Genomic DNA, 24,072 nt, shown 5'->3' on the forward strand with positions numbered 1-24,072 from the left:
CAGGATATCGTCAACATTTCCACCAAAGAGAAAGCACCCGCATGACCCTCATGATATCCCTTTGGGGTAAGGTACTATTATATTCTGCATTTCTCAAGATTAGGAAGTGAGCCCAGAGAGGCAAAGCCACTTGCAAAGCCACTTGCTCAAGGTCCACTGACCACACAGAGAGTGGTCAGCGGCTGAGGCTGACTCTCAACCATCACAGTGGCAGCCACAGGAAGCATCTTGGAGCTCAACTTGAAATCTCCAGCAGCCCAGGAAAGCTGCAGAGGGGATCCCTGAACTACTACCACCCCAGCAACTGTGCCTGGGACTGAAGCACCTCTGGGTGCCCCACACCTGGCAAATAGGGCTTATCAACAAGTGTTTGCCTAATCCACAGTCTGATGAATCACGATGAGATGGCACACCTCTGAGGCTCCTTCCAGCTGGGAGGGTCCAGGACTGTGGACCCCAGAGGGGTCTCTTGGTGCCTCTGTGATGGCAAGGCAACACCCTGCAGTTTCCCTGGGATGTGGGGGTCCAGATGCTGTCAGTGACAAAACCCTCCTGGCCCCAGGGAAGGCTTCCAGGTCAGGAACTGCCTGCACCCGTTACCACCTGGCCGTGGGACCGTGGCTGACCATGGACACCTCCAGGCCTGAACATGGGTTCTGGACTCAAGAGACCAGGGCTGGATACTGGTTCCAGGTTACACCATGAGATGTTCTCCCTCTGATACCCACTTGGCTCCCCTTTTCCCCAGGTCTTGACTCACACATCTCCTCCTGGGTGTGGTTCAAAATTCCACCAACCTCTTTCTCCCCTCTCACACACACTCACTACCCATCTCCCTCTCCTGCCTTCCCCAATATAATTGTTTATTTTACTTCTCCGCCCCCATCCCCCACTACAGTGAAAGCCCCAAGGGCAAGGGGATTTGTCTGCCTGTTGGCAAATGTGTTCCCAGTGCCCACACAAGGCCAGCACACAGTAACAGCAGGAGTAACAGTCCGTTCCTGGCAGGCCCCATGCCTGGTGTGGGGCATCTGGTGGTGGTGGGGGCGGGTGTTTACATGCTCACAGGGGAGGCCTGTTCCCTGTGGCCCCTCTGGTGCTGGGTCTGTGTTGTTAGATTCGTTGTCATGAGTCTCCTCACTTACGTGAGTCAGTAAAGGCACCAGGCCTGCTGGCAGCTGTAGGACCTCAAGCGTCTCCCAGCACCTCCTGAGCCTCAGTTTCCCCGCCCTGAAGGGCTTCCTTGAGGGAGAGCATCTCAAAGACTTAACATTTCTTGCTGTCATCATGCAAGGTTTTTGACAGAGTGGTGGGCATAACAGTGGATCAGGCGTGGTGGGTTCGCAGAAAATGAGGAGCTGAGTCCGGGGAAAGCCACTCTGAGCTCGCGGGACCCAGTTAACCTCATCCACCTAGGATTCTGTGGACCCCTCTGTGGCTGCGGGGGCCCATCTCCCCATCCATCAGAGATCCCTGCAGGCCCCGGATGCCGCCCCCGCTCCAGGTCCTCCCTGTCCTCCCGCAGGCGGGAGCCCACGGGGTGCCCCGGGGATCCCTGAGCGTCACGCTGCTGTTGTGGAGCGTGTGTTGACGCCGTCGCCGGGGAGACAGGCGGGGGCGGGCCCGGGCCGGGGGCGCCGCCTAGCTGCGCACGATGGGCCGAGCCGGCCGCTCAGGGCCCTGGCGGCCTCAGTGGCCACTGCCGCCGCCGCCCGCCGGCTTATATACCGCGGCTAAATTTAGGCTGCGCCCGGAGCTCGTCCCCATCCGGGACGCGTTTCCGCCGCCGCCGCCTTGGCCCGGCCCCCGCGCGCGCCGCGCCTATAAGGCTTGGGCGGGCCCGGCCGCTGCCCGCAGAGCCGTCCCCGCCCGCCCGCGTCCCGGTCCGACCAGCCCGGCTCCGGGCAGCCACTCACCGGTGTCCCGAATCCGCGTCAGCCCCGGGTCCCAGCCATGGCGCTGAGCGAGCCCATCCTACCGTCCTTCTCCACTTTCGCCAGCCCGTGCCGGGAGCGCGGCCTGCAGGAGGTGAGGGCGGCAGGGACCGCGGGCGGCGGGGGCGGCTGACTCAGGGTAGTAGAACGTGGGCTGCGGGGTAGTAGAACGCAGGCGGCAGGGACAGCGGGCTTAGGATAGTAGAACGCAGGCAGCGGGCAGCGATCCCCGGCCCCACCGCGCGCTCACGCCCGCGCCTATCGCTCTGTCACCCGCAGCGCTGGCCGCGCGCAGAGCCCGAGGCAGGCGGCACGGACGACGACCTCAACAGCGTGCTGGACTTCATCCTGTCCATGGGGCTGGACGGCCTGGGCGCTGAGTCCGCTCCGGAGCCGCCCCCGCCGCCCCCGCCGCCTGCGTTCTACTACACTGAGCCCGGCGCGCCGCCTCCCTACGGCGCCCCCGCGGGCGGTTTGGTGTCCGAGCTGCTGCGGCCCGAGCTGGACGTGCCGCCGGGGCCAGCGCTGCACGGTCGCTTCCTGCTGGCGCCGCCTGGCCGCCTGGTGAAAGCCGAACCCCCCGAGGCGGACGGCGGCGGTGGCTACGGCTGCGCGCCGGGCCTGGCCCGTGGACCTCGGGGCCTCAAGCGCGAGGGTGCCCCGGGCCCGGCAGCTGCGTGCATGCGAGGCCCCGGGGGCCGCCCCCCGCCACCGCCCGACACGCCACCGCTCAGCCCCGACGGCCCCGCGCGCCTCCCCGCGCCCGGCCCGCGCGCCCCCTTCCCGCCTCCCTTCGGTGGCCCCGGCTTCGGCGCACCCGGGCCCGGCCTGCATTACGCGCCGCCCGCGCCCGCCGCCTTCGGCCTCTTCGACGACGCGGCCGCCGCCGCCGCAGCTCTGGGCTTGGCGCCGCCAGCCGCCCGAGGTCTCCTCACGCCGCCCGCGTCTCCGCTGGAGCTGCTGGAGGCCAAGCCCAAGCGCGGCCGGCGGTCCTGGCCGCGCAAACGCACCGCCACGCACACCTGCAGTTACGCGGGCTGCGGCAAGACCTACACCAAGAGCTCCCACCTCAAGGCGCACCTGCGCACGCATACAGGTGGGCAGCGAGCACGGGCTGGGGATCAATGCGGGGGGAGCTAGAGGAAGGGCGTGCTTAGGAACCCCCCAGAGGGCGTGGCCCAGAGCTTGGGGAGGGGGCAAGGTCTTAGAAAGCCCCCTGGGGCTTGGCTGGGGGCGTGGCTCCGGAGCCTGGGGACTGGGCGCGCGCTTAGGACCCTCCTGGGAATGTGGCTCGGGACTTTGGGCAGGCATGCACACTTATGAAACCTAGGGGGATGCTATGTCTCAGACTGTCGGGGGCAAGGTGCAGGCTTAGGAGCCCCCCGGGGGCGTGGCTGAAAGACATTGCAGAGCGGACTGTGCACGCTTAGGACCCCTGGGGAGTGAGGATCAGGAGACCCGGGAATGGGAGATGACGTGCCTAGGATCCCTAGAAGTTCAAAACATAGCGGGGCGCGCTTCAGAGAGCTGGTTAAGGGTAGGTTGTGCGCCCCCGAGTAGCCACTAATCAGGGTGAGTGTCTGTGAGTATCAGAGCCACAGGCGGGAGAGAAACTAAGGCCGGCTCTCGCCCCCTCCCTGCAGGCGAAAAGCCCTATCACTGCAACTGGGACGGCTGCGGCTGGAAGTTTGCGCGATCCGACGAACTTACGCGCCACTACCGCAAGCACACGGGCCACCGACCCTTCCAGTGCCACCTGTGCGACCGTGCCTTCTCACGCTCGGACCACCTGGCTCTGCACATGAAGCGGCACATGTAGCCTGGACGCCCCCCGCCCACCCGCGCGCGGCCGTGGCGGGTCCCACGCGCCGGGCACGGCCCCCTTCCAAACTGTGACTGGTATTTATTGGGCCCAGAGGACCGGGCCGGGCACAGCGTGGCCACCGAGGGGGCTCCCCCCACGACGACGACGACGACGCCCGGCCCCCATCAGAGACTGAAGGCCCGGTGGGAGAAGACCACAATCCTCCTTGACGAGTTTTGTTTTCAAAATGGTGCAATAATTAAGTGTCGTCTTCCTCCCTGCCGGGTCTACACTAGAGGATCGAGGCTTGATGCCTTGTGAAAAATACAGCCTTAATTTGTACTGTGCAACATTTTTTATAATATTGTACATAATGACTGTGACAGATATTGTATTACTGTAAATAGGAAGACAGGTGGGCATTTTGACTGCCTGGTTCATTTTTATAAGATTTTGCTGTTTTTTAATTAAAAAAAAAAGTTTTGCATCTTTTGAAAAAAATCACAGCACTGGTCTGGCTGCTTGGAAGCTGGGGGCTTGGGACACTTGGGGGAGGGGCTGGGGGAACGGGCAGCTTTGATGGAGGGCAGCCTGGCAGAGGTAGGGTGAAGTGGGTCCTGCCCTGGCCAGCATCTGGGGTTGCCAGCTGCAGCCCCCAACTGCCAGGAACCTGTGGGTTTTTCTATAAATTTAAACACTGCCTTTTAGGACTGAGGGAGAGTTATTTTAAGGTTGTTCCCTGAGCCATAAATTGCCTCTTTTTCCCCAGAGCTGGAGAAACTGCTGGTCCCACTGACGTGGCCTCCTCTGGGCTGAAAAAAGCCTTACCTCCTTTTGGAAGCTTCTGAGGTTTTAGCCAAACTTCTGTAGTGTGCAGACTTTTTTTTTTTTTTTTTTTCCCTTCAGAAGGGGCAAAATGCTGAGTTTCTGACCTGTTTTGCCTTTCACTAGCCTTGCTTTTTAGATTTTTTTAATTTTTTATTTTTAAGATGAGTTCCCCATCCTGTTAGAAAAAAATGAAATCCACATTTGAGGGTCATGGATGGTGAGTACGCTTTTCCAGATGAGCAAACAGAGGCCCAGAGAGGTAGCTATGGAACAGTGGTGTCAGGGTGCCAGCCTGGTCTGGCTGCCTCCCAGGGGTCCCTGAATCCCACTAGAGGGATTTCTGCAACAACCCACCTGTTGCTGGTGGTGGAGGGTTATAAGACCCTCCCCTGCAGCTGCCCTTGTGTGAAGGAATCACATCAGAGCCCCAGCCTTGCTGGCTGGAGGCAGCCACTCCAGAAATGTACCTCGTGAGCAAGGGAGGACCCCTGTACAGCACCCTGAATACCTCAATCAGGCGAGGAGGTGCCTCTGCCTGGCAGTTTCCCCCTCCTCTTCCCCCTTCTGGGGGCCCTGGGTGGGTAACCATGGCCACTAACAATTGCACAAGTTCTTTCCAGAAAGTGAAAATAGCTTGTAAGCAGCGCCTGTTTTAAAACCCTCTTGCCCTATTGCGACAGAGGCTGGGATTTCCTCCCTTCCTCCCTCTCTTCATCCTTCCTCCCCACCCCCTACCCCTGACGGCAGCCCTGGAAACAGCTGAGAGCGTTTGGTAATCCACAAAAAGCAGAAATGGGAGATGACAATCTGATGCATCTTTCTCGAGTCAAGAGCCTGGGCCCACTTCCGCTGGCGATGGGGTGTGTGAGTGTGCGTGTGTGTGAGCCTCTGAACCCTCTCTCTGCAGCTTTTGCAAAAAAAACGATTCCAGAGCAGAGCACTGGCCCCCTCAATCCGTGGAAACGGCCCTCTTTGCTCGGAGCTGGTTTCAGAGGCAGTAGGAGTAGAAGAAATACTCGCAAGAGATTTTAAATAATTTTTTGTACGGTCCTCCAGTCTTTCTCGTTGAGTTTTTAAACTTACGGGTAAAGCCATGTTTCTGACTTGCTCAAAAACACCTCCCAGAGGCCTCTGAATCCAATGAGAGGCCACTTGTAAGGGGACTGAAGCTGTTGAGTTTCTGTTTCCTGAGCGCCTCCAACTGATACAATAGAAAGTGTCAGGCTCCTACGCAGCAGTACGTTTCAGCAAGACACGGGCTGGCAAAGAGCTGGCTTGCACTGATTAATGCAGAAACACTCCCTCATCGTTTTCTCTGCCCCTTTCTGAAACCCAAATGTTGACTTCCGCCAAACAGCTTCTGGATGGGTGGTATCAGCCAGTTGCAGCCCAGTCTTGAGATATTTGGGGGTTTCACAACCGGGGGACGCTGCTAGCATCTAGCGGGCGGGAGCCAGGGATGCTGCAGAAACATCGTAGAAGGCACAAGGTAGCCCCCTCCACAGAGAACCATTCGGTCTCGGTGCCGTTCGTGCCGCAGCTGAAACACCTGCTCGAGTTCCTAAAAGATCATCATCATTCATCGCTTTTACTAGCAAGGAGGGGGCTCCACCCCAGGAAGCAAGTTTCCATGACAGATGCCACCCAGAGAAAAGTATGAATAAAACCTCACTGCTGGGCCCTGTCCCCATCCCTGTGACAAGACACAGAACACTTTTCCTTCCTGGTGTCCACTTGAGAAAATATAAAATATCAAACCAGAAAAAAAATGTTTTGCCCTGCATTCTACAACCCAATTTTCGTCAAAGTTTTTTGGAGGAAGGGGTTTCTGGTCAGTGGTTGAATTGTTTTCACATGGCTGTGACTATCACTGTATCCTTTTTTTTTTCCAGGAAAAGTTATTACCATTTTTCCACATATTTTCCTCCACAATATGTTTTTATTATTTTAAATGGCTGCATAATATAACATTTGGACGTGCCAGAATTTGCTTATACAAACAAGCGCTGGGCATCTGTATGTACACACTGGGCCACATTTCAGATTGTCCCCCAGGGTTGGAAAGGATGACAGTTTTGGAGGACTTTGGGCATTGCCAAAATGCTCTCCCAAGAGTGACTCCAGTGATGGGGGAAAGATACAGGAGCTGTTTTTCTACTAGAAGTTTCCTGTATGTCAGGGAGCCCAGGCATCCTAGAATGATACGGTGTGAAGTGGGGGGAGGGAGAGCCTTCAGAGGGTCAGGTGAGTCCCAGCACATGCCTGACTCAGCACCTGCCCCATCAGCAAAGCTGAGCTATAGCACCCAGGCTTAGCCACACCCTGGGGAGTTTCAAGGCAACAGGCCAGAGATGAATGGCTCTCAAAGGCACCAGCAGCAGGTGTCTCTGATAGCCTAGACCCACGCTGAGCTGGTGTGTGACAAGCACAGGGTTTCTCAACCCCATGATCATCAACATCGGGGCTGGACCCTTCTCGGTGGTAGACGCTGCCCCGTGAACTGTAGGACGTTGAGCAGCATCCCTGGCCTCCACCCACTCGATACCAGCAGCACCTACGCCCCCAAGCTGTGACAACCAAAAATATCTCCAGACACTGCCAGTGTCCCCTGGAAGCAGGTTCACCCCAGTTTGAGAACCACTGGGTTAGGGCATTCTGTAGGCACGTGAGACACTTTGCATCTGTAACTATGTGACCTGAGGTGCTAGGATGCTGCACGTATTTAAATACAGAAACTGAGTGGGAGGGAGAGAAGAGGTAACTCACAAACACTGAAGGATCAGCCTGGTTTATACCATCTGACCCATCGGGAATTTTTTCTGGTGCGCAGTGTGAGCTACGAACCTACATAAATTTTTTTCCAAATAATTCATACAGGGTTTCTCAATCTCGACACTGCTGACATTTGAGGCCGCATCCTTCTTCACACTGGGGGACTGTCCTGCACATTGTAGGGTGTTCAGCAGCATTCCTGGTCTCAACCCAGGAGATGTCAGTAGCACCCCCAGCCCTGCAGTCCCGCAGTTGTGACAACGAAAATGTCTCCAAGTGTCCCCTGGAGGGGGAGGGTGCAGAATCGCCCACAGTGAGTACCACTGCTTAGGCAAAACCATTCTTTCCCATGGAAGCCCTCAGCTCTGCCGTGCGGGCCTGTTTCCTTGACTGGGAGGTGAGGGTGGTGCTGCGGGGATGGAATGACAGACGGGAGATGAGTGCCCAGCACTGGGGTGCGGCCTGCAGGGTGAGTCTCCCCTGTGAGGTTGGTGTGTGTGAATTTCAAGTCTTGCTACCCACCGTCTCTCTGTGTCTCTAGATAGACAGACAGACTGACAGATGGATAGATAGATAGATAGATAGGTAGATAGATAGGTAGGTAGATAGATAGAAAGGTGGATGGATGGGGCTTCCCTGGTGGCGCAGTGGTTGAGAGTCTGCCTAACGATGCAGGGGACACGGGTTCGTGCCCCGGCCTGGGAAGATCCCACATGCCGCGGAGCGGCTGGGCCCGTGAGCCATGGCCGCTGAGCCTGTGCGTCCGGAGCCTGTGCTCCGCAGCGGGAGAGGCCACAACAGTGAGAGGCCCGCGTACCGCAAAAAAAAAAAAAAAGAAAGGTGGATGGATGGATGGATAGATAGATGATAGATAATCTTTCTCTCAATCTCTCTCCCTTCCCTTCTCTCCACCTGTCTCATTATCTCTCTCTCTCTCTCTCTCTCTCTCTCTCTCAACCTCTCTCTCCTCCACTCATTCATTCAGCAAATGCTCCCAATTCCTCAGCCCTGATCTGAGTCCTGGGGAAGCAGGAGTGACTCAGAAGTGACTCAGCCTTGCCTCTTCACCCACAGCCACTGTCAACAAAAGTTTGTTGAATGACTAACCCAGTGTGAACTTGAGCTGAGCTTCAGGCTGGGGCAGGTGCTTTCATCCTGGGTATTTAATACAAATTCTCTCTTTCAATCTTCCCACCAAGCTGGGGGGTTTGGGGGAGTGGAATAGCCACCCCCATTTTCCAAATGCAGAAAGCTGGTGCGGAGAGAGGAAGGCTAGCCCCTTGCCTGGTGTGGGTGTAGGTGGGGGAGTGAGGGCTCCAACTCAGGCTGGTCCAATCTTGACGTCACAGCTCCTACCCATGCCTGGAAACATCTACATGCTAAACTGCATCAAGCTCGCCTGGTTTTCTTCCACGCACACAGTCTGGGGGTTCCTGGAAGCCCCAGTGAGTTCCTTCGAGGCTTCCGTCTGAATATCCTGGAAAACTCACTTTCCAGGAAAATCTTGGGCAGGGAGAAATGGGGTCAGGAAACACAGGTGTCAGGGGGCAGCCTGGCTAGGTGAATGGAGTTCCCTGAGACGTTGTAATAAGAAACAAAAGGAGGCCAGAAGGAAGAAGATCCCCCCAAAAGCTCCCACTCCTAGGTGTAGACCCCAAAGAATTAAAAACAAGGACTCAGACAGATGCTTGTACATCAGTGTTCACAGCAGCGGGATTCCCAGCCACCAAAAGGTGGAAACAACACACATGGCCATCAACTGATGAATGGATAAACAAAAGGTGACACATCCATGTAACAGAATATTACTAAACCATAAACAGGAATGAAGCACTAACACAGCTACCAGGTAGATGAACCTCAAAAACATTATCCTGAATAAAAGATGCCAGACACAAAAGATCACATACTGTATGAGCCCACATATGTGAGGTCCTAGAGCAGCTAAATCCACAGAGACAGAAAGTAGAAGGGTGGGTGCCAGGGGTTGGGGGAGAGGACCAGGGAGTTAATGTTTAATGGGGACAGGGTTTCTGTTTGAGGTGATGAAAAAGTTTTGGAAATAGTTAGTGAGCATGGTTGCATAACAGTGTGAATAAAATTAATAGCACTGAACTGAATACTTAAAAATGGTTAAAATGGTATATTTTATGTTATGTACATCTTATGATGATTTTTTTTAAAGGCTTGGGAGTCTCCATAGGCATGAGGTGGGGAGAGAGATTTCTATGAGTCAGACCGTGTGATGAGTGTTTTCCAGGCATTTGTGCCTATTTTACAGGTAGGCAAATGGAGGCCTGGGGAGACAAGGCCACTGTCCACATAATGGAGCTGAGCTTTGAACCTGAGTCTTCTGAAATGAAAGTTTTTCTCCAACTGGATGTCTCTGCAGTAGACAGTCCCTGGGTCTCTCTGGCCCTCTGTTTCTCCACCTGAAAACAACCAGGGCAATGGCTCCTCTACATGGACCATATATTGGGGACAATTTTGTCTTCCCAACAATATCAGATGGTATCCTATAGCAGGTCACTATCATTCTAGAATAAATACAAAGATTTCATTGTGGTCTGGGGAGCCCCACCTCCTCCTGCCCACCTCTCCTTCATGCCTATGTGTTCACTCAGCCACACTGTTCTCCTTACTGTCCACCAGACATGCTCCCCTTCAGTGCTGCCTCAGGGCCTTTGGACCTGCTGTTCCCTAGACCTGAAATGCTGTTCCCTGGATTCTTCCCATAGCCACTAGTAGCAGCCAAGCCAAGCTGCAGTGGGAGAATCTCTGCAGCCTCAAAGCCAGAAACCAGATCCTCAGGTGAAAGGCAGGAGGCCACCAGACAAGGGGCCGGGGCCCTGCTGGCCCTCACCCCACAGGGGGTGAAAGAAGCTGTCCCTGGAATCTCAATTCCCATCACCTTTGCTTCTCAAGCTGTGCCTGGGAAAACCCCTCAGTGGCGTCATCTCTCCTCTTGTAGAAGAGGAAACTGAGGCCCAGAGGTGTTTCCCAGAGTCATACACTGATGCTAGGACTCCCACTCTGAAGGTAGGGGTTTTCCCTTAGCTGTGCACTCGCAGAAGGCCAGGTTCACTCTGGTTCATGAGGGAGGCTGAGAGAGGAGGCAAATCTCAAAGCCCCATCCTCCACCAGTTTTAATTCTTCTTTTTTTTTTGGAAGAGCGTAAGGGTGGAGAAGTGTTACATTTATGGCCATTTGTGGCTCTGGGAATAAAAAGACATGCCCTCCAGACCTGCCTCAGGGCCTTTGCACTTGCTGTTCACTCAGCCAGAAATGCTGGCCAGCTGCTCCTTGTCTTTCAAGGCCCTGACCATCCATCCAGCTGACCTTACCCCCTCCCTGGGATGGAGGACACAATGTCCTCCTCCCGCTGGACCACGCTCAGCAACTTCTTTCAGATGAATGGGCTCCTCCAGGCCTGACTGCACGTTGGCAAACGTTACCCAAGCAGGTGGAACTCAGTGGTGGGCGGGTGGTGTGGGGGTGCAGATGAACTCTTCAATGTGCCAGAGAGGTGAGCAGTGCATGGGGAGGCTCAGAAAAGGGGAGGAAACTGCCCAAGGTCACACAGCAGGAAAAGCCAGAGTTCCCTGGAGTTCTGTCTCCCAAATCCTTACCCAGACGCCCCAAGGCTGAGACCCTGTGGCCGTCCTGTCTCAGAAGGCTCTGTGCCCCACACCTGCCTCACCCCTCTCCTCCACAAATCCCAGGGCCTTGGCTGGGCCTCCTGGGAGAGCACAGCTGATTCAGCCTCATGGGACCCCCATCTAGCCTGCCTCCAATGTTGGGGCTCATGGATTGGCCCACCTGGGAGGGAGTGGGGTGGAGGGAGACCCCACATATGGGGCTTTCAGGAGAGCACAGGGGGCACAGGGGTGAGCCAGGGCTGCGGGACTGAGAGGCAGTGGGGAGCCACAGAAGGACGAAGGCGGGGGTGACCATCAGCTTTGTGCTCTGTCTCTCAAGCCCTATAACATGGTTCTTCCACCATGACCCACGCCTGAGAAGGCACCCCTTTCTCCTCTGAGGTTCCACACCCTTCTCTACCCTTCTCTGGGTTCCTTAAGCATTTTTCACCCCAGAACCTGGAGGCTGGTTCTGACTTGGGGCTCCCTGGGGGCAGAGGCCAGGCCCTGGCTGGGACCAACCAAGGGAGACAACCTCAGTGTTCTAGGGGGGACACAGCCCTAGGAGGATGGGGATAGGTACCCTGCCAAGACCCTGCTCCAGGCCTGAGTACTTTCTCTAGGCTGTGTCTCCTCCATCTCCCTATTCTCTTCCCTTCCATCTCTTGTTTTCTTTCTTTTTTCATTGCCGTAAAATACACGTAACATAAAATTAACCATTTTACCCAGTATTAAATGTACATACAGTTCTGTGGCATCAAGTACACTCACGCTGTTGTGCAGCCGTCACCACCATCCATCCCCAGAACTTGTTGATCTTCTCAGACTGAAACTCTGGCCCCATTAAACACTAACTGCCCAGCCCCTTCCCCCAGGCCCTGGCACCCACCACTACCTTCTGTCTCTACGAATCTGACTACCTTAGGGACCTCATGTAAGTGGAGACTTACAGCATTTGTCCTTTTGTGACTGGTTTATTTCACTCAGCATAATGCCCTCAAGGTTTATCTACGCTGTTACGTGTCAGAATTTCCTTCCTTTTTAAAGCTGAATAATATTCCATTGCGTGGATAGCCCACATTTGTTTATTTATTCACCCCTTGATGGATACTTGGGCTGCTTCCACCTTTTGGCTGTTGTGGGTAAAGCTGCCATGAACATGGTATGCAGACATGTTCTGAGACCCTGCTTTTGGGGATCGACCCAGAAGTGGAATTGCTGGATCCCTTGTTTTCTTTTGAAAGCTTTATTCGCTGACTCTCAGAAAGTCAGAAGTGTTTTTCTTTTCTGAGCAGCTCACCCAGGAGCTACAGGATCAGGCTGAGCATCTGCAAACCTCTCAGTGTTTGGATCTCCTTTCTGCACCAGTTCGCCACTGTTAGCTCCAACCAGCCACTCTCTGGGCCTCGGTTTCCTCCTCCGTGAAATGGGGGCAACAGAAAAGGGGAGGGGAGCGCTGCCAGCAGCCTAGCTTCGGGGTCACCCGGAAATCGGGGTTTTGCAGCAGCCCGGGCTGTGCAGAGAGGCAGAGGCTCCCCAGGAGCTGGACAGGCCTGCGGTCGAGGTGCCACTCACACCCGGCACGCCCGCCCGCCCACTCAGCCTACAGGCTGCTCTTCTTGCAGCCAGCACCCGGCCCCACCAGGCCTGGACTACCCGGGACAGCCTTCTCGGGAGGGAACACAGACCCCTGGAGGCCAGATCAAGAGACCCTCCACTGGGCCAGGGCCTGAGCTGGGCTGACGTCATCCACCCTCACTCCGAAGCAGCAGAGGCCGTGCCGTGGTACAGGCCAGCCAGGCCTCCTGGTCCCTTGTCCACCTTGAGCCACGGGAGTGGACACGCTGGCTGAGTGCCTGCCAATGGCACCAGCTTGCCAGGGCCTGCTCCATTTTAACCTAGAACAACATGAACAGAATATTCTATTGACAAGCCTTTCTATTTTTCCCTCCCCTCCACCACTTTTTTTTTCTTTTTTCTTTTTTTTTTTAACAGAGGGAGTCTGGAAACCAACCAGACTGAACAGACACATCTAGAACACTCCACCCAACGGCGGCAAAATACACATGAACATTCCCCAGGATGGGCCACCAACCAACCTCAACAAATTGAAGCGGCTTGAGATAATACCAAGTATGTTCTTAGACCACAATGGAATGAAATTAGAAACCCCAGAGAGAAAGCTGGCAAACCCGGAAATACGTGGAAATTAAGTAACAATAGTACAGAATTACCTGCTCCAAGATTGAACCAGCAAATCTCGGAGGCAGGAGATTAGTTCTGGGGCCGAGGCTGGGTGGGGGAGCTCCAAGGCTGGGGGGAGGTGGGACACAGATCCGGCTTTGCTTGGGGGCCTGCGTGCACCCAGGATTCATCTGCAGATCTTGGGGGGGAGGACGGGACCCTGAGGTCTCCGGGTGTCCCTTGGGGATTTCTTGTGGTTCCCATGGGGTCGTAGCCTCCAGAATGCGAGCCTGCCCTGATGCGCGCGGGTGACCCCCAAGCCCCCAAGGGCAGCTCTCCTCGTGGCTCCAGTGGGGTCCGCTGGGGGGCTGCTTCTGAGAGCCTGCCCCAGCCGTCCAGACAGCCTCCTCCCTTGCTTGCTTAGAACATGCTGGAGACTCCTTCACTCTGCATTCTGGCCCTTAATGGTCAGCAGTCTCTCTCCTCTGAGCCTCTGCTTCTCCCACGTCACTCTCCACCTTTCACCCTAATCTCTGGGTCTCCCCCGCCCCGATCCGACTCACTCTTGCTTCTCCCCAACCCCACATCTTTGCAGAGGCTGTTCCTTATGCCAAAAAGCCCTTCCTATGTATCCATGGAGGGACCGTCCATCCTTCAAGGCTTAGCTCAAGCGTCACCTCCTCTGGGAAGACTGCCCTGACTCCCCCAGCAAAACCTCTTCTCCCCACCATGTGAACCCGACCTCACTGGGGCGGGGGCACCTGCATGGGTATCTGGCACCCCCATCCGATGGGGCCTGAGCAGCCAGGAGTGAGGGGTGCTGCATGACCGGGGGGGCCTGGTTGAGAAGGAGTCAGCACCACGAACAGACGCAGTGGCTCTGTTCCCGGGTCCTCATATGCAACCAAACCCCAAATTCAGGCCTTCCTGGGGTAGCAGGATTTCTGACCAACTCCAGGAGTCGGTGCTGATGCTAATGCGGGGCAGTGTGCAGCATGCAGTGTAGACAGGACTTGGAGTCCAGCAACCCGGGTCACCCCAGCTCTGGTGTTTGCCTCTTGGCTGCGGCCCCCGGCAACTGCCCAATCTCTGGGAGCCAGAGCTTCCCCCTGGGCTGGTCAGAAAAGTAAATCAGAGTCAAGTTCCCTCCGACACACATACTGTGGGAGCTCAGCCTCTGCTGTTTCCTCCCCTGCATCCTCCAGGGGGGATTGAATCTTATCTGGTGGCTATTGGGCAGGGCCCAGAAGTTGCCATGTGTGCAGCGCCCCGGGGATTGGCTCAGCCACACTTTGAGACACGCGGCTCTAAATTGTCACAGTCATTCAGGAAATAGTTCTGCACCCGCTGAATGCCAGATGCTGTTCGCTGTTCGAGAGGCTGCCATCCTGCCTTCTCCAGCACATCCTGATTGCCCTCCGCCTCCATCACCCCTGATTTCAACCTTGACCCCAAGTTGGCCTTTTGGGGACTGTCCCAAGACCGAAAGACACACTCCTTGGCCAAACCCCCTGTCTGTGGCCTCAGGGTTCTATGATATTTCAAAGCAAGGAGAAAAACCAGGAATCAGGAGTCCAGCCAGCCCCATTTTTCACTTGGCTTTAAAATATGCCCAGAGGTGCCAATCCCAGCTCTCAGGAGCAGAATTCTCTGCATTCCTGGTGTGTTTCTGTTGAACCCCAAACCTCAAACACATCCTGATGTCTCATTTCCTCAACAAGGCCTGGGGTGACTTAGGCCAGCTTGCCGGGGGCTCATCGGTTCATTTTGAGTCACAACGGAGGTTTGTCGAAGGAAGGATTTCTCATCTCAGAAGTTGGCGGCTGTTCCATCAAGCACGGCTTGTTCCCACCAACTCTCCGCCTGCCTCTGTGCAGTTTACTGCAGGAGCCCATGGCCGGCTTTGCCCCGCGTGCCAGGATCTGGGCTCCCGATGACTTGGAGGGGCAGCCCTGGTCACAAGGCAGGGGCTGGGGACACTGGACAGGTCTGAGCTGAGCTCCTGAGTTCATCACTGTCAACCTGTGACTCCCAGGCCCCCATTTCCTCCCCTGTCAAAAGGGGTCCTTAGCAGCTGTCTTGGTAGCTGCTGTCTGATGGATGGGGCCTGCCCTATGCCTGGCACACAGTAGGTGCTCAATGAAGGAATGGTGGCCATTATTAAGAGAGAGACAGGGAGTTCCCTGGTGGTCCAGTGGTTAGGACTCTGTGCTTTCACTGCCGAGGTCCTGAGTTCGATCCCTGGTCGGGGAACTAAGATCCTGCATGCCTTGTGGTGTGACAAAAAAAAAAAAGAGAGACAGTGGAACTCCAAAGGAACACGCCCACTCATTCTGCTTACTCCTGCTGGCCTCTGGGAGGTGGGACTGGAGGTGGGGGGACTGCCATGTCTTGGGACAGTTCCTGATGTCACTGGCAACTGAGCTGACTTCTGCACAGGGAGACTCAGGCGCCCTATGGAAATGCACAGGGAGAGCATCAGTGCAGGTGACCTCGTCCTGGACCTTCCTGCAGTGTAAGCGGGCATCTCAGGGGTGCCTCTTTGAGTGGGAGGGGCCCCTGCAAGATTTTTGCCTGGAAGAAGAGTTGTGGCAATTATTTTTATTACCGTTGTTGCTGTTGTTGGCATGTTGGTTTAAGAAATAATTGGGATGTTCATTGCAGCACTATTCATAACAGCCAAAAAGTAGGAGGAACCCAAGTATCCATCAAAGAATGAATAAACTAACGAAATGTGGCCCATCCACACAATGGAATATTACTCAGCCATAAAACGGAAGGAAGCACTGACACATGCTACAAACGTCCATGAACCTTGAAAACATCAGACTGAGGGAGAGAAGCCAAACATGAAAGGCCATGTGGTGTATGATTTCATTTACATGAAATGTCCAGAACAGGCAAATCCATAGAGACAGAAAGCAGATCAGTGGTTGTCAGGGGCTGGGGGAAGGAAGTGGGGAGTGACTGCTAATGGGGGTGGGTCTCTTTTTGGGGTGATGGAAATGTTCTGGAACTAGAGGTGGTGGTTGCACAACATCGTGAATGTATTAAATGCCACTGAATTATATACTTTAAATGGTTAATTTTATGTTACGTGAATTTCACCTCAATAAAAGCAAAATGATTTCTAAAGAAGCAACTGGGAATAGAGGTTTCAACTGTAAAACTTTGCTATTTTTAACGAAATTCTTTTCGTGAATGTAAAAGTAAAATAAAATTTATCAAGGGATGCACGGATAACAAAACAGGGTATATACATACACACAAGGTGCATACAACGTGCACAGTGTATATACATCTATACGATGGAATATTATTCAGCCTTAAAAAGGAAGGACATTCTGACATATACTATGATATGGATTAAACTTGAGGACATTATGCTAAGTGAAATAAGCCCATCACAAAAGGACAAATACCGCATGATGCCATTTACGTGAGGTCCCTAGAGCAGTCACCTCCAGAAAGTAGAAGGGTGGGGTGCCAGGGGCTGGGGGAGGGGGATGGGAAGTTAGTGTTTAATGGGGACAGTTTCAGTTGGGGAAGATGAAAAAGTTCTGGAGATGAATGGTGGTGATGGTTGCACAATAATGTGAATGTACTTAATGCCACTGAACTGTATTCTTAAAAATGGCTAGGATGGTGAATTTTAAGTTATGTGTATTTTACAATAGTTTAATAAATAAGCAAATAAGTAGGAAAATCAGAGTAACAACAAAAAACTAACCTGCAGCCTCTTAGACTCCCAAACAGTAATTTCGCATCTGCTTTGCTGACAGTAACATTCACTCATTATATTAACAACGGACACACAGGAAGGGTGAAAGTTCAAACCCTCTTTTCCATTTTCATTACGTTATACTGTATAGAGTGTTAGCACTGTGTATAACTGCATACATGAGTGATTTTCAGGAAAACGATGGATTTCCCATTTTATGGTTAAAAAAAATTCTTTACAGCCTGAGCATTTGCCAGCCTTGAGCCAAGATGGGAAAGAGGGCCCCGAATATAGAGAATGAGGGATGGAAGAAATGGAATGACCTTGACACTATCATTAGATTCACAGAAGGAAACATTCCTTCTGTGAATTTCACATAATTTCCTTTAAATATATTGGTTCTATGGGAAAACAGGGAGGGGACTTCTGGTTTAACAATGTTGCAAACAATGTAGTATTTAATTTTTATTCTTCCAAGTAATGCCACCTGCACCCCAGAGAGAGCTAAAAATCAAATTACACAGGAATCAGAAACTGTTCAGCCCTAATGAAGAAATTAATTCAGCTGGAGCTCCGTGGGGGCAGAGAAACTGTCTGGCTCACCACTGCCTTTCCAGTACCCAGCTCAGGCCCTATATCTGGCGTGGCAAACTATGGCTTGAGGGCTGAATATGGCCCTCCAGCTGCTTTTGTAAATAAAGCTTTATTGGTACACAGCCACATGCATTCATTGACATCTACTCTATGGCTGCCTCTGTACTATAATGGCAGGCTTGAGTCATTGCAACAGACACTGTGTGGCCTTAAAAGCCAAAATATTTATTACCCGGCCCCTTACAGAAAGTTTGCTGTCCCCTGGTCTAGAACAATATGAGTGACAGTAAAAAGTGTGCTGAATTAAATCAGATGCAAAGTAGAATTGGCTGCTGGCAGCATCTCCTGTTTCTGGAAACACAAATGCATTTGCGTGCATCAGGTTCTTGAAGAAATACAGCAAATCGACTTTGTATGGTTTTCCAAGGCTCCTAGGAGAAAGTTACAAACGACAAACAGTAGGAAAGAGTGCCCAGGCCTCGGGACTTGAACAGAGTAACCGGAGCCTCTCAGGTAATTGGACGGAGGTGATTTGGTGAGAATGGGCTCTGCTGTCATTTAACCAACTGCAAGTGGGAGGAATTTTCTAGATCCAGTTTCACAGCCACCACAGGCCCTCGGTGAAAGTCAGATGAGGGTAGCTTCCTGAGTCTCACTGCCTGACTTCAACCCTTATAGATGGCTTGCAAAGTCTCCCATCTGTCCCGGGTCCCTGAAGCCCATAAGAAAGTGCACAAGCCCATGGAGACTCTTAGTCTCTTTTGTGGGGAGGTGACCCAGCCCATGACTGATGGAAAATGCCTGCTTGTTTGCTCAGCCATGCTTCCAAAGAAGCATTTTAGTTCAGGGAATACATGTGGCACTGTCCTAGGGATTGGGGTGCAGTGTCAGCAAGATAGCATGTACGAAAACAGGGTTCAAAAGGGTTGGTGTGGATGTGAGAGATGCTGTCAAAAATAGAGAAAAAGAATTGCTGGAAACGTGTCAAAGGCCCTAAAGACAAGATATCCAAAAATGCCACCCGCAGGGTCTTCTCCCGAGCTGGCACATAGGCCTGGGGGACAGAGAGAGCACTGCTATGGGTGATGCATTCTATGTCTGAAAGGAGCCCCACACCCCCAGCTGAAAATCAGGTTCCCATCACTTCCTCCATCAAACGAACCATCTTCCTTGGCCCAGTCAATGCTTGGGGGTGGGGGGGGCACCTGGGAAGAGCGTACAACTCAAGAAAGTGGAATGGGGAATGGAAAACGGGGGAATTCTCTTCCTCTGTTGGGCAGATGCATTTCTTTCCTGGGAGGGCCAGGTACGAGAGGTGAGGTAAGCCTGGGGTAAGCCTTGAGGGTCAGAGGACCATGATACCCGAGAGAGGATAATGGCTCTGTGGCATCAAACAGGTGTCCTAAGAGAACGGGTCCTCAGGAAGGCTGAGCATCCCTGGAATTTCTCCTGGGCTGGAAGTGATCTGCTCTGTGGGAATGTCTTGGTCAAGGGCTCATGCCAGGACTCATGCATTCCAACTCCTCAGATTTAAGTGCAGGAGCTTTCTACACAAGAATGCCAAGCCATTTCCAGTAAGTCTCATCATCAGCTATAAAAATAACCGCTGTTGAAGTGGTGACAAGCTCATGATACAGTCCTATAGTGCCACAGAAGGGCCATGGCATCTGGTCCCCCTTGAGTGGAAAGTCCCCTGGCTAAGCCTCTGGATTAAAAGTAACATCTTGGTTTCAGACAAGACTGCCATTTTCCTGAATGGTGGCTGATAATGGACTTGGTCTGTACAAGGCACTCAGTACACTCGAGCCCCCTTCTCTCGTAAGACCACAGAATCATACAGAAAGTTAATGGCAGGGCTGGACCTCATGTCTTCCTCAACCCAACACTATTTCCTTTAGAACGAGACTCCCATAATAAGAAGGAATAATGTAGTAGCTTATTTAGTACAGACAGAGTTACCTCTCTGCATGCTCCTGGGTAGTAGAACTAGGATATGTATGCCCTGCTCTCAAAGTGCAAAGCAATCACTATCACAGCAGCCATAGATTTAATAATAACCATCTGACTCAGTAATAACAAAACCCGCTACTATCGGCTGGGGGGAGGGAGAAATGGGGAGCTGTCGTTCCATAGGTACAGAGTTTCAGTTCTGCAAGATGAAAAAGTTCTAGAGAGCTGTTGCACAACAATGTGAATGTACTTAACACTAATGAACTGTACACTTAAAAGTGGTTGAGATGGTAAATTGTATGTTATATGGTTTTTTTTAAACCACAGTTAGTAATTAAAAAAATAAAAAACAAAACAACTACTACTGTTCTGATTATAGAATGTTCTGGGAACTCTGCTGTGGATTCTCACAAAAGCCCTGAAAGATAGATATTATCATCTCCACATTACAGATGAGGAAAAATAACTCCAGAGGTGAAATCACCACCCCAAGCTCACCCCACTACTAAGAGAGGAGCTGGGTTTACAAGTCTGCCTGACTCCAAGTCTGTGCCCTTTCCAACACACCCATGGCCTCTTCATAACTTTGTGTCTTCTGTGGTCTCCCTCAGGGGAAGAGAAGCCATAGGGTTCTTATCCCAGGATCTAGAACCGGAAAGGAATCGGAGTTCTGGCCTACCACTTTGTTCTCTTAGAATCGGGATCCCTACTTCCTTTAAAAAGTATGTTTGCGGTAAAACAATGGCTGCATCTTGTCTTGGGTCTTTTTTTGGCTCTTGGAGTGGAAACTCTGCCCTTTGTCTTTAGTACAAAGAAACAATATTCGTAGCAGACCACTATCTCAAAAGTCCTTAGGCTTCTAGTCCTTGGAAAGGGCTCTCTCTCCCCTTGGTTGAAGGTTAGCATAGAAAAGCCACTGGAAGTTCACAGAATTGTTACTTATTAAACTAGTGTTTCTTATACTAGTTTTTTAAAGTTTATAAGATACATACTATTATATAATTGATATTGATATAATTATACTATTGATTTATATTTATATATTACATTATATGATATTATACTATATCATATTAAACTAGTGCTACTTAAATTAATATTTCTCCCTTAGCTATCAAATGGTTATCAAGAGTGGGCAAAACATTAAAACAAAATTTTTTTACACTCCCACCAGTGGTGTATGAAATTCCTGGTTGTTTTACATTCTCATCAATATTTAATGCTGTCAGTCTTTTAAATTGTAACCACCTATATAGTATATCATGTGGCTTTAGTTTGCATTTCCTAAGTCACTATTATTGGTAAGCACTTAAGCTTATTTGCCCTATGCACGTCTTCCTTTGTGAAATGTCTTTTTAAGTCTTTGGCCCTTTTTTATATGAGTTGTTTGTAGGAGTGGTTTATATATTCTGAATACAAATCCTTTGTCAGATATAGGCATTGCAAATATTTTATTTCAGTCAGTTACTTACCTATTTATTTTTAATGACACCTTTGTTGGGATATTTTTAAACATTTTAGGCATGGAAAATATTTTTATTTAGCAAAAAATTTGAAATATATTTGACATTTAACATTGGGTAAATTTAAGGTGTATAACACGTTGATTTGATACATTTCTGTATTTTAATATGATTGCCATAGTAGCAATTAGCACCTCTATCACATTAGATAATAATTATTTCTTTTGAGTGGTGGGAATAATTTATTAGAACTTACTAGTCTCTTAGCAAGTTTGATGATTATAATACAATATGGTTGTCTACATGTGGACAAAATATTTTCAATAAAGATGAAACTGACAGGATGACATCTATTCCATTTCCTTCTTTTACGTTACCTGAGATCCTAAAATATGTGTTTTCTAGAGATTTGAACAATAATATTAAGTATTCTAGAGTTAGAAAGGTCTTCATTAGTCGTCTAGTCCAACCTCCTCAGCCAAGTGAGGAAACTGAGGTAAGGGGCCCAAGGTCACGAAGCAGAGACCACACAGCATGGCCACCAGAAAGCAAATCAAAGCAAGATATTTAAAGACCCACTAAACATAAACACAACTCCAACCATGCAAGCCCACATCACGTAATTTCTTTGGAATATGCTCGTGATAAGGATCACATTTCCATTTCCCTCTATGTTTTTCCAACAAAAGCTCATGATACAATTTGTACAGCCTCTGGTAACCTTTACTGGGGAAAATTTTGGGAAAGAAAAAAAAAGGACCATGTTTCAAAGGCACCAGATCTGATAAGGGGGCAGAAATATTTACTCCATTATTTCAAGAGGCAGGTTCTTTGTTGCTCAGACGCTTCCTGTTTTAAAAATAGCTCTCCACCACTGTTCCAGAACTAGAATGTCCTTTTAAATGAAATTGGCTTTGAAGATGTGATTTCATTTACTTGGAGCAAGTTTGCAGATAATCAATCATCCTTTTGCAAAATGCTGCTCAGACCAGGTATCCGGGACCTTTGGGTTCTGGTCCAACTGCAGCCAGAGCTGGGTCGCTGGACCGTGAGGGGGGTTGGGAACCAGCTGCCACAGGTGGGAGCCGTGCTAAGGGGACAGAGACTTTCAAGCACCCGGGCAGTAAATCAATGACGCTGCAAAATCACAAGTTGCCACTCATCTGAAAGATGAGATTGGTGGAAGGAGGGTGTTACTCTTAATTTTGTTAGGTGTGATCATAGCCTGGCAGTATGTGAGAAGGTCTCACATATCTTGGCCATGTGCATTTGACCGTGGAAGGGTGAAGTGATGTCATCACCGAATTGCTTTAAAGCACGTTCGCGAAGAGAAGGAAAGGAAGAAAGGGATGGGTGAAGTGAAGGTGGCAAAATTCGGAGGACAGTGATGCCACGTGATGGGTATTTGTGGGTTTATTGTACTCTTCTTGCTGCTATTATGCTTGGAGATTTTTCACGGTAAATTTTTTCAAACTGGATATTCTGTTTTTCAGGAAAGGGTGTGAATGTTCTCTGCCAAGGAAGAGGCTGAGAGAACCCATGGGAGTGTAAGTGGATTGGTGGATTTGAGGCTGGTTATTTACACAGCAGGTGTGTGTGTGTGTGTGTGTGTGTCCGGGGAAAAGGAAACAGGATTTAAAACTGTCTGCGGGGGGGACTTTAACCCACCACTTACACCAATGGACAGATCATCCAAACAGAAAATTAATAAGGAAACACAAGCCTTAAATGACACATTAGACTGGATGGATTTAATTGATATCTATAGGACATTCCATCCGAAAGCAGCCGAATACACTTTCTTCTCAAGTGCACAAGGAACATTCGCCAGGATAGATCACATCTTGGACCACAAATCAAGCCTCGGTAAATTTAAGAAAATTGAAATCATATCAAGCATCTTTTCCAACCACAACATTATGAGATTAGAAATCAATTACAGGAAAAAAAACGGTAAAAAACACAAACACATGGTGGTTAAACAATATGCTACTAAACAACCAACGGAATGCTGAAGAAATCAAAGAGGAAATAAAAAAATACCCAGAGACAAATGGAAATGAAAACATGGCGATACAAAACTTACAGGACACAGCAAAAGCAGTTCTAAGAGGGAATTTTATAGCAATACAATCTTACCTCCAGCAACAAGAAAACTCTCAAATAAACAACCTAACCTTACACCTAAAGCAACTAGAGAAAGAAGAACAAACAAAACCTAAAGTTAGTAGACGGAAATCATAAAGATCAGAGCAGAAATAAATAGGTGAAGAAAACAATAGCAAAGATCAATGAAACTAAAAGCTGGTTCTTTGAGAAGATAAACAAAATTGATAAAACTGGCTGGTAACTTTTTTTGAGGGGGCGTTCTGGGATGCTCTAAAAATCAGATAAAAACATCATGGACACTCTCTGCCCCCCCCCCCAAAAAAAGAAAGATTCACAAATGTGCATTCAGGGGTTCACAGATGCCCAAAAGCATCCCCTTGGATGAGAGCTCTTAATTCAATGCATGGTCTTCCATTTCTAAGACACAAAGAGACAATTTCTGTACCTTTTCTAGGTACAATGGCTGTGTAAGGAAGCAGCAGGCAACAAGAAATACATCTTCTAAAGATCAGCAAAACGCTGAGCCACAGCCACTGGCTGGCTTTGGGGCTCCGGGCAAATGACTGCAGACAGTGAGCCTCAGTTTTCCCATCAGGAAAATGGGCTAACACCACACCCCCCTTACCTACAAGGTTGTTCTGAGGTAGAACAAAATAACAGATGTTGAATGCTCTGAAAACCGGGAGGTTTTCACCAGATATAGAGTGTGGGTCACATGCTCAAATGGGGACCTGTGACCACCTCGGAGAGAGGTGACGTGGTCAGTGCCTTCCCCAAAGGGATATAATAGTAGGGGTACGCAGCATGGGGCTTTCGGATTTATTCTGATGGTTCCACTGCAGGAAGAAAAAGCCTTAGGGATCACCTCCAGCCACGTGCCGGGAGCTGCTATCTCCTAGAGAGGATTAGGGGCACATCAGAGGCTAGGAAGCCCACAGGCCTTGGCACCAGGCACCAGGTCCCAGACCCACGTCACGGCAGAGAGGCAAGGCCCTTCCATGGGCACCGAGGAATCCCACCCACTCCAGGACCTCAGAAAGACTACCAAGGGCTTGGACTGTCCTGGTTGATCTCT

The 24,072-nt window shown here is 50.9% G+C and overlaps 1 protein-coding gene across 1 annotated transcript; it reads left to right on the plus strand.

Moving 5' to 3' along the window:
• The first annotated feature begins 1,847 nt into the window (after window positions 1–1,847).
• On the plus strand, window positions 1,848–4,239 carry KLF2 (KLF transcription factor 2). The gene is made up of 3 exons (XM_081233072.1): window positions 1,848–2,028; window positions 2,214–3,030; window positions 3,578–4,239. The coding sequence occupies exons 1-3, from the start codon at window positions 1,954–1,956 to the stop codon at window positions 3,751–3,753; spliced, it is 1,068 nt and encodes a 355-aa protein (XP_081089198.1). The 5' UTR covers window positions 1,848–1,953; the 3' UTR covers window positions 3,754–4,239.
• Window positions 4,240–24,072: the final 19,833 nt, after the last annotated feature.

The sequence above is a fragment of the Mesoplodon bidens genome (genome assembly GCF_964165515.1).
Source record: "Mesoplodon bidens genome assembly, chromosome: 4".
NCBI lineage: Eukaryota > Metazoa > Chordata > Mammalia > Artiodactyla > Ziphiidae > Mesoplodon > Mesoplodon bidens.

Bases quoted from the DNA above. Each gene is read 5' to 3' on its own strand.
- KLF2 (XM_081233072.1), top strand. From the start codon at position 1,954: ATGGCGCTGAGCGAGCCCATCCTACCGTCCTTCTCCACTTTCGCCAGC. The intron at 2,029-2,213 runs GTGAGGGCGGCA...TGTCACCCGCAG, and splicing joins GGGAGCGCGGCCTGCAGGAG to CGCTGGCCGCGCGCAGAGCC. The intron at 3,031-3,577 runs GTGGGCAGCGAG...CCCTCCCTGCAG, and splicing joins GCACCTGCGCACGCATACAG to GCGAAAAGCCCTATCACTGC.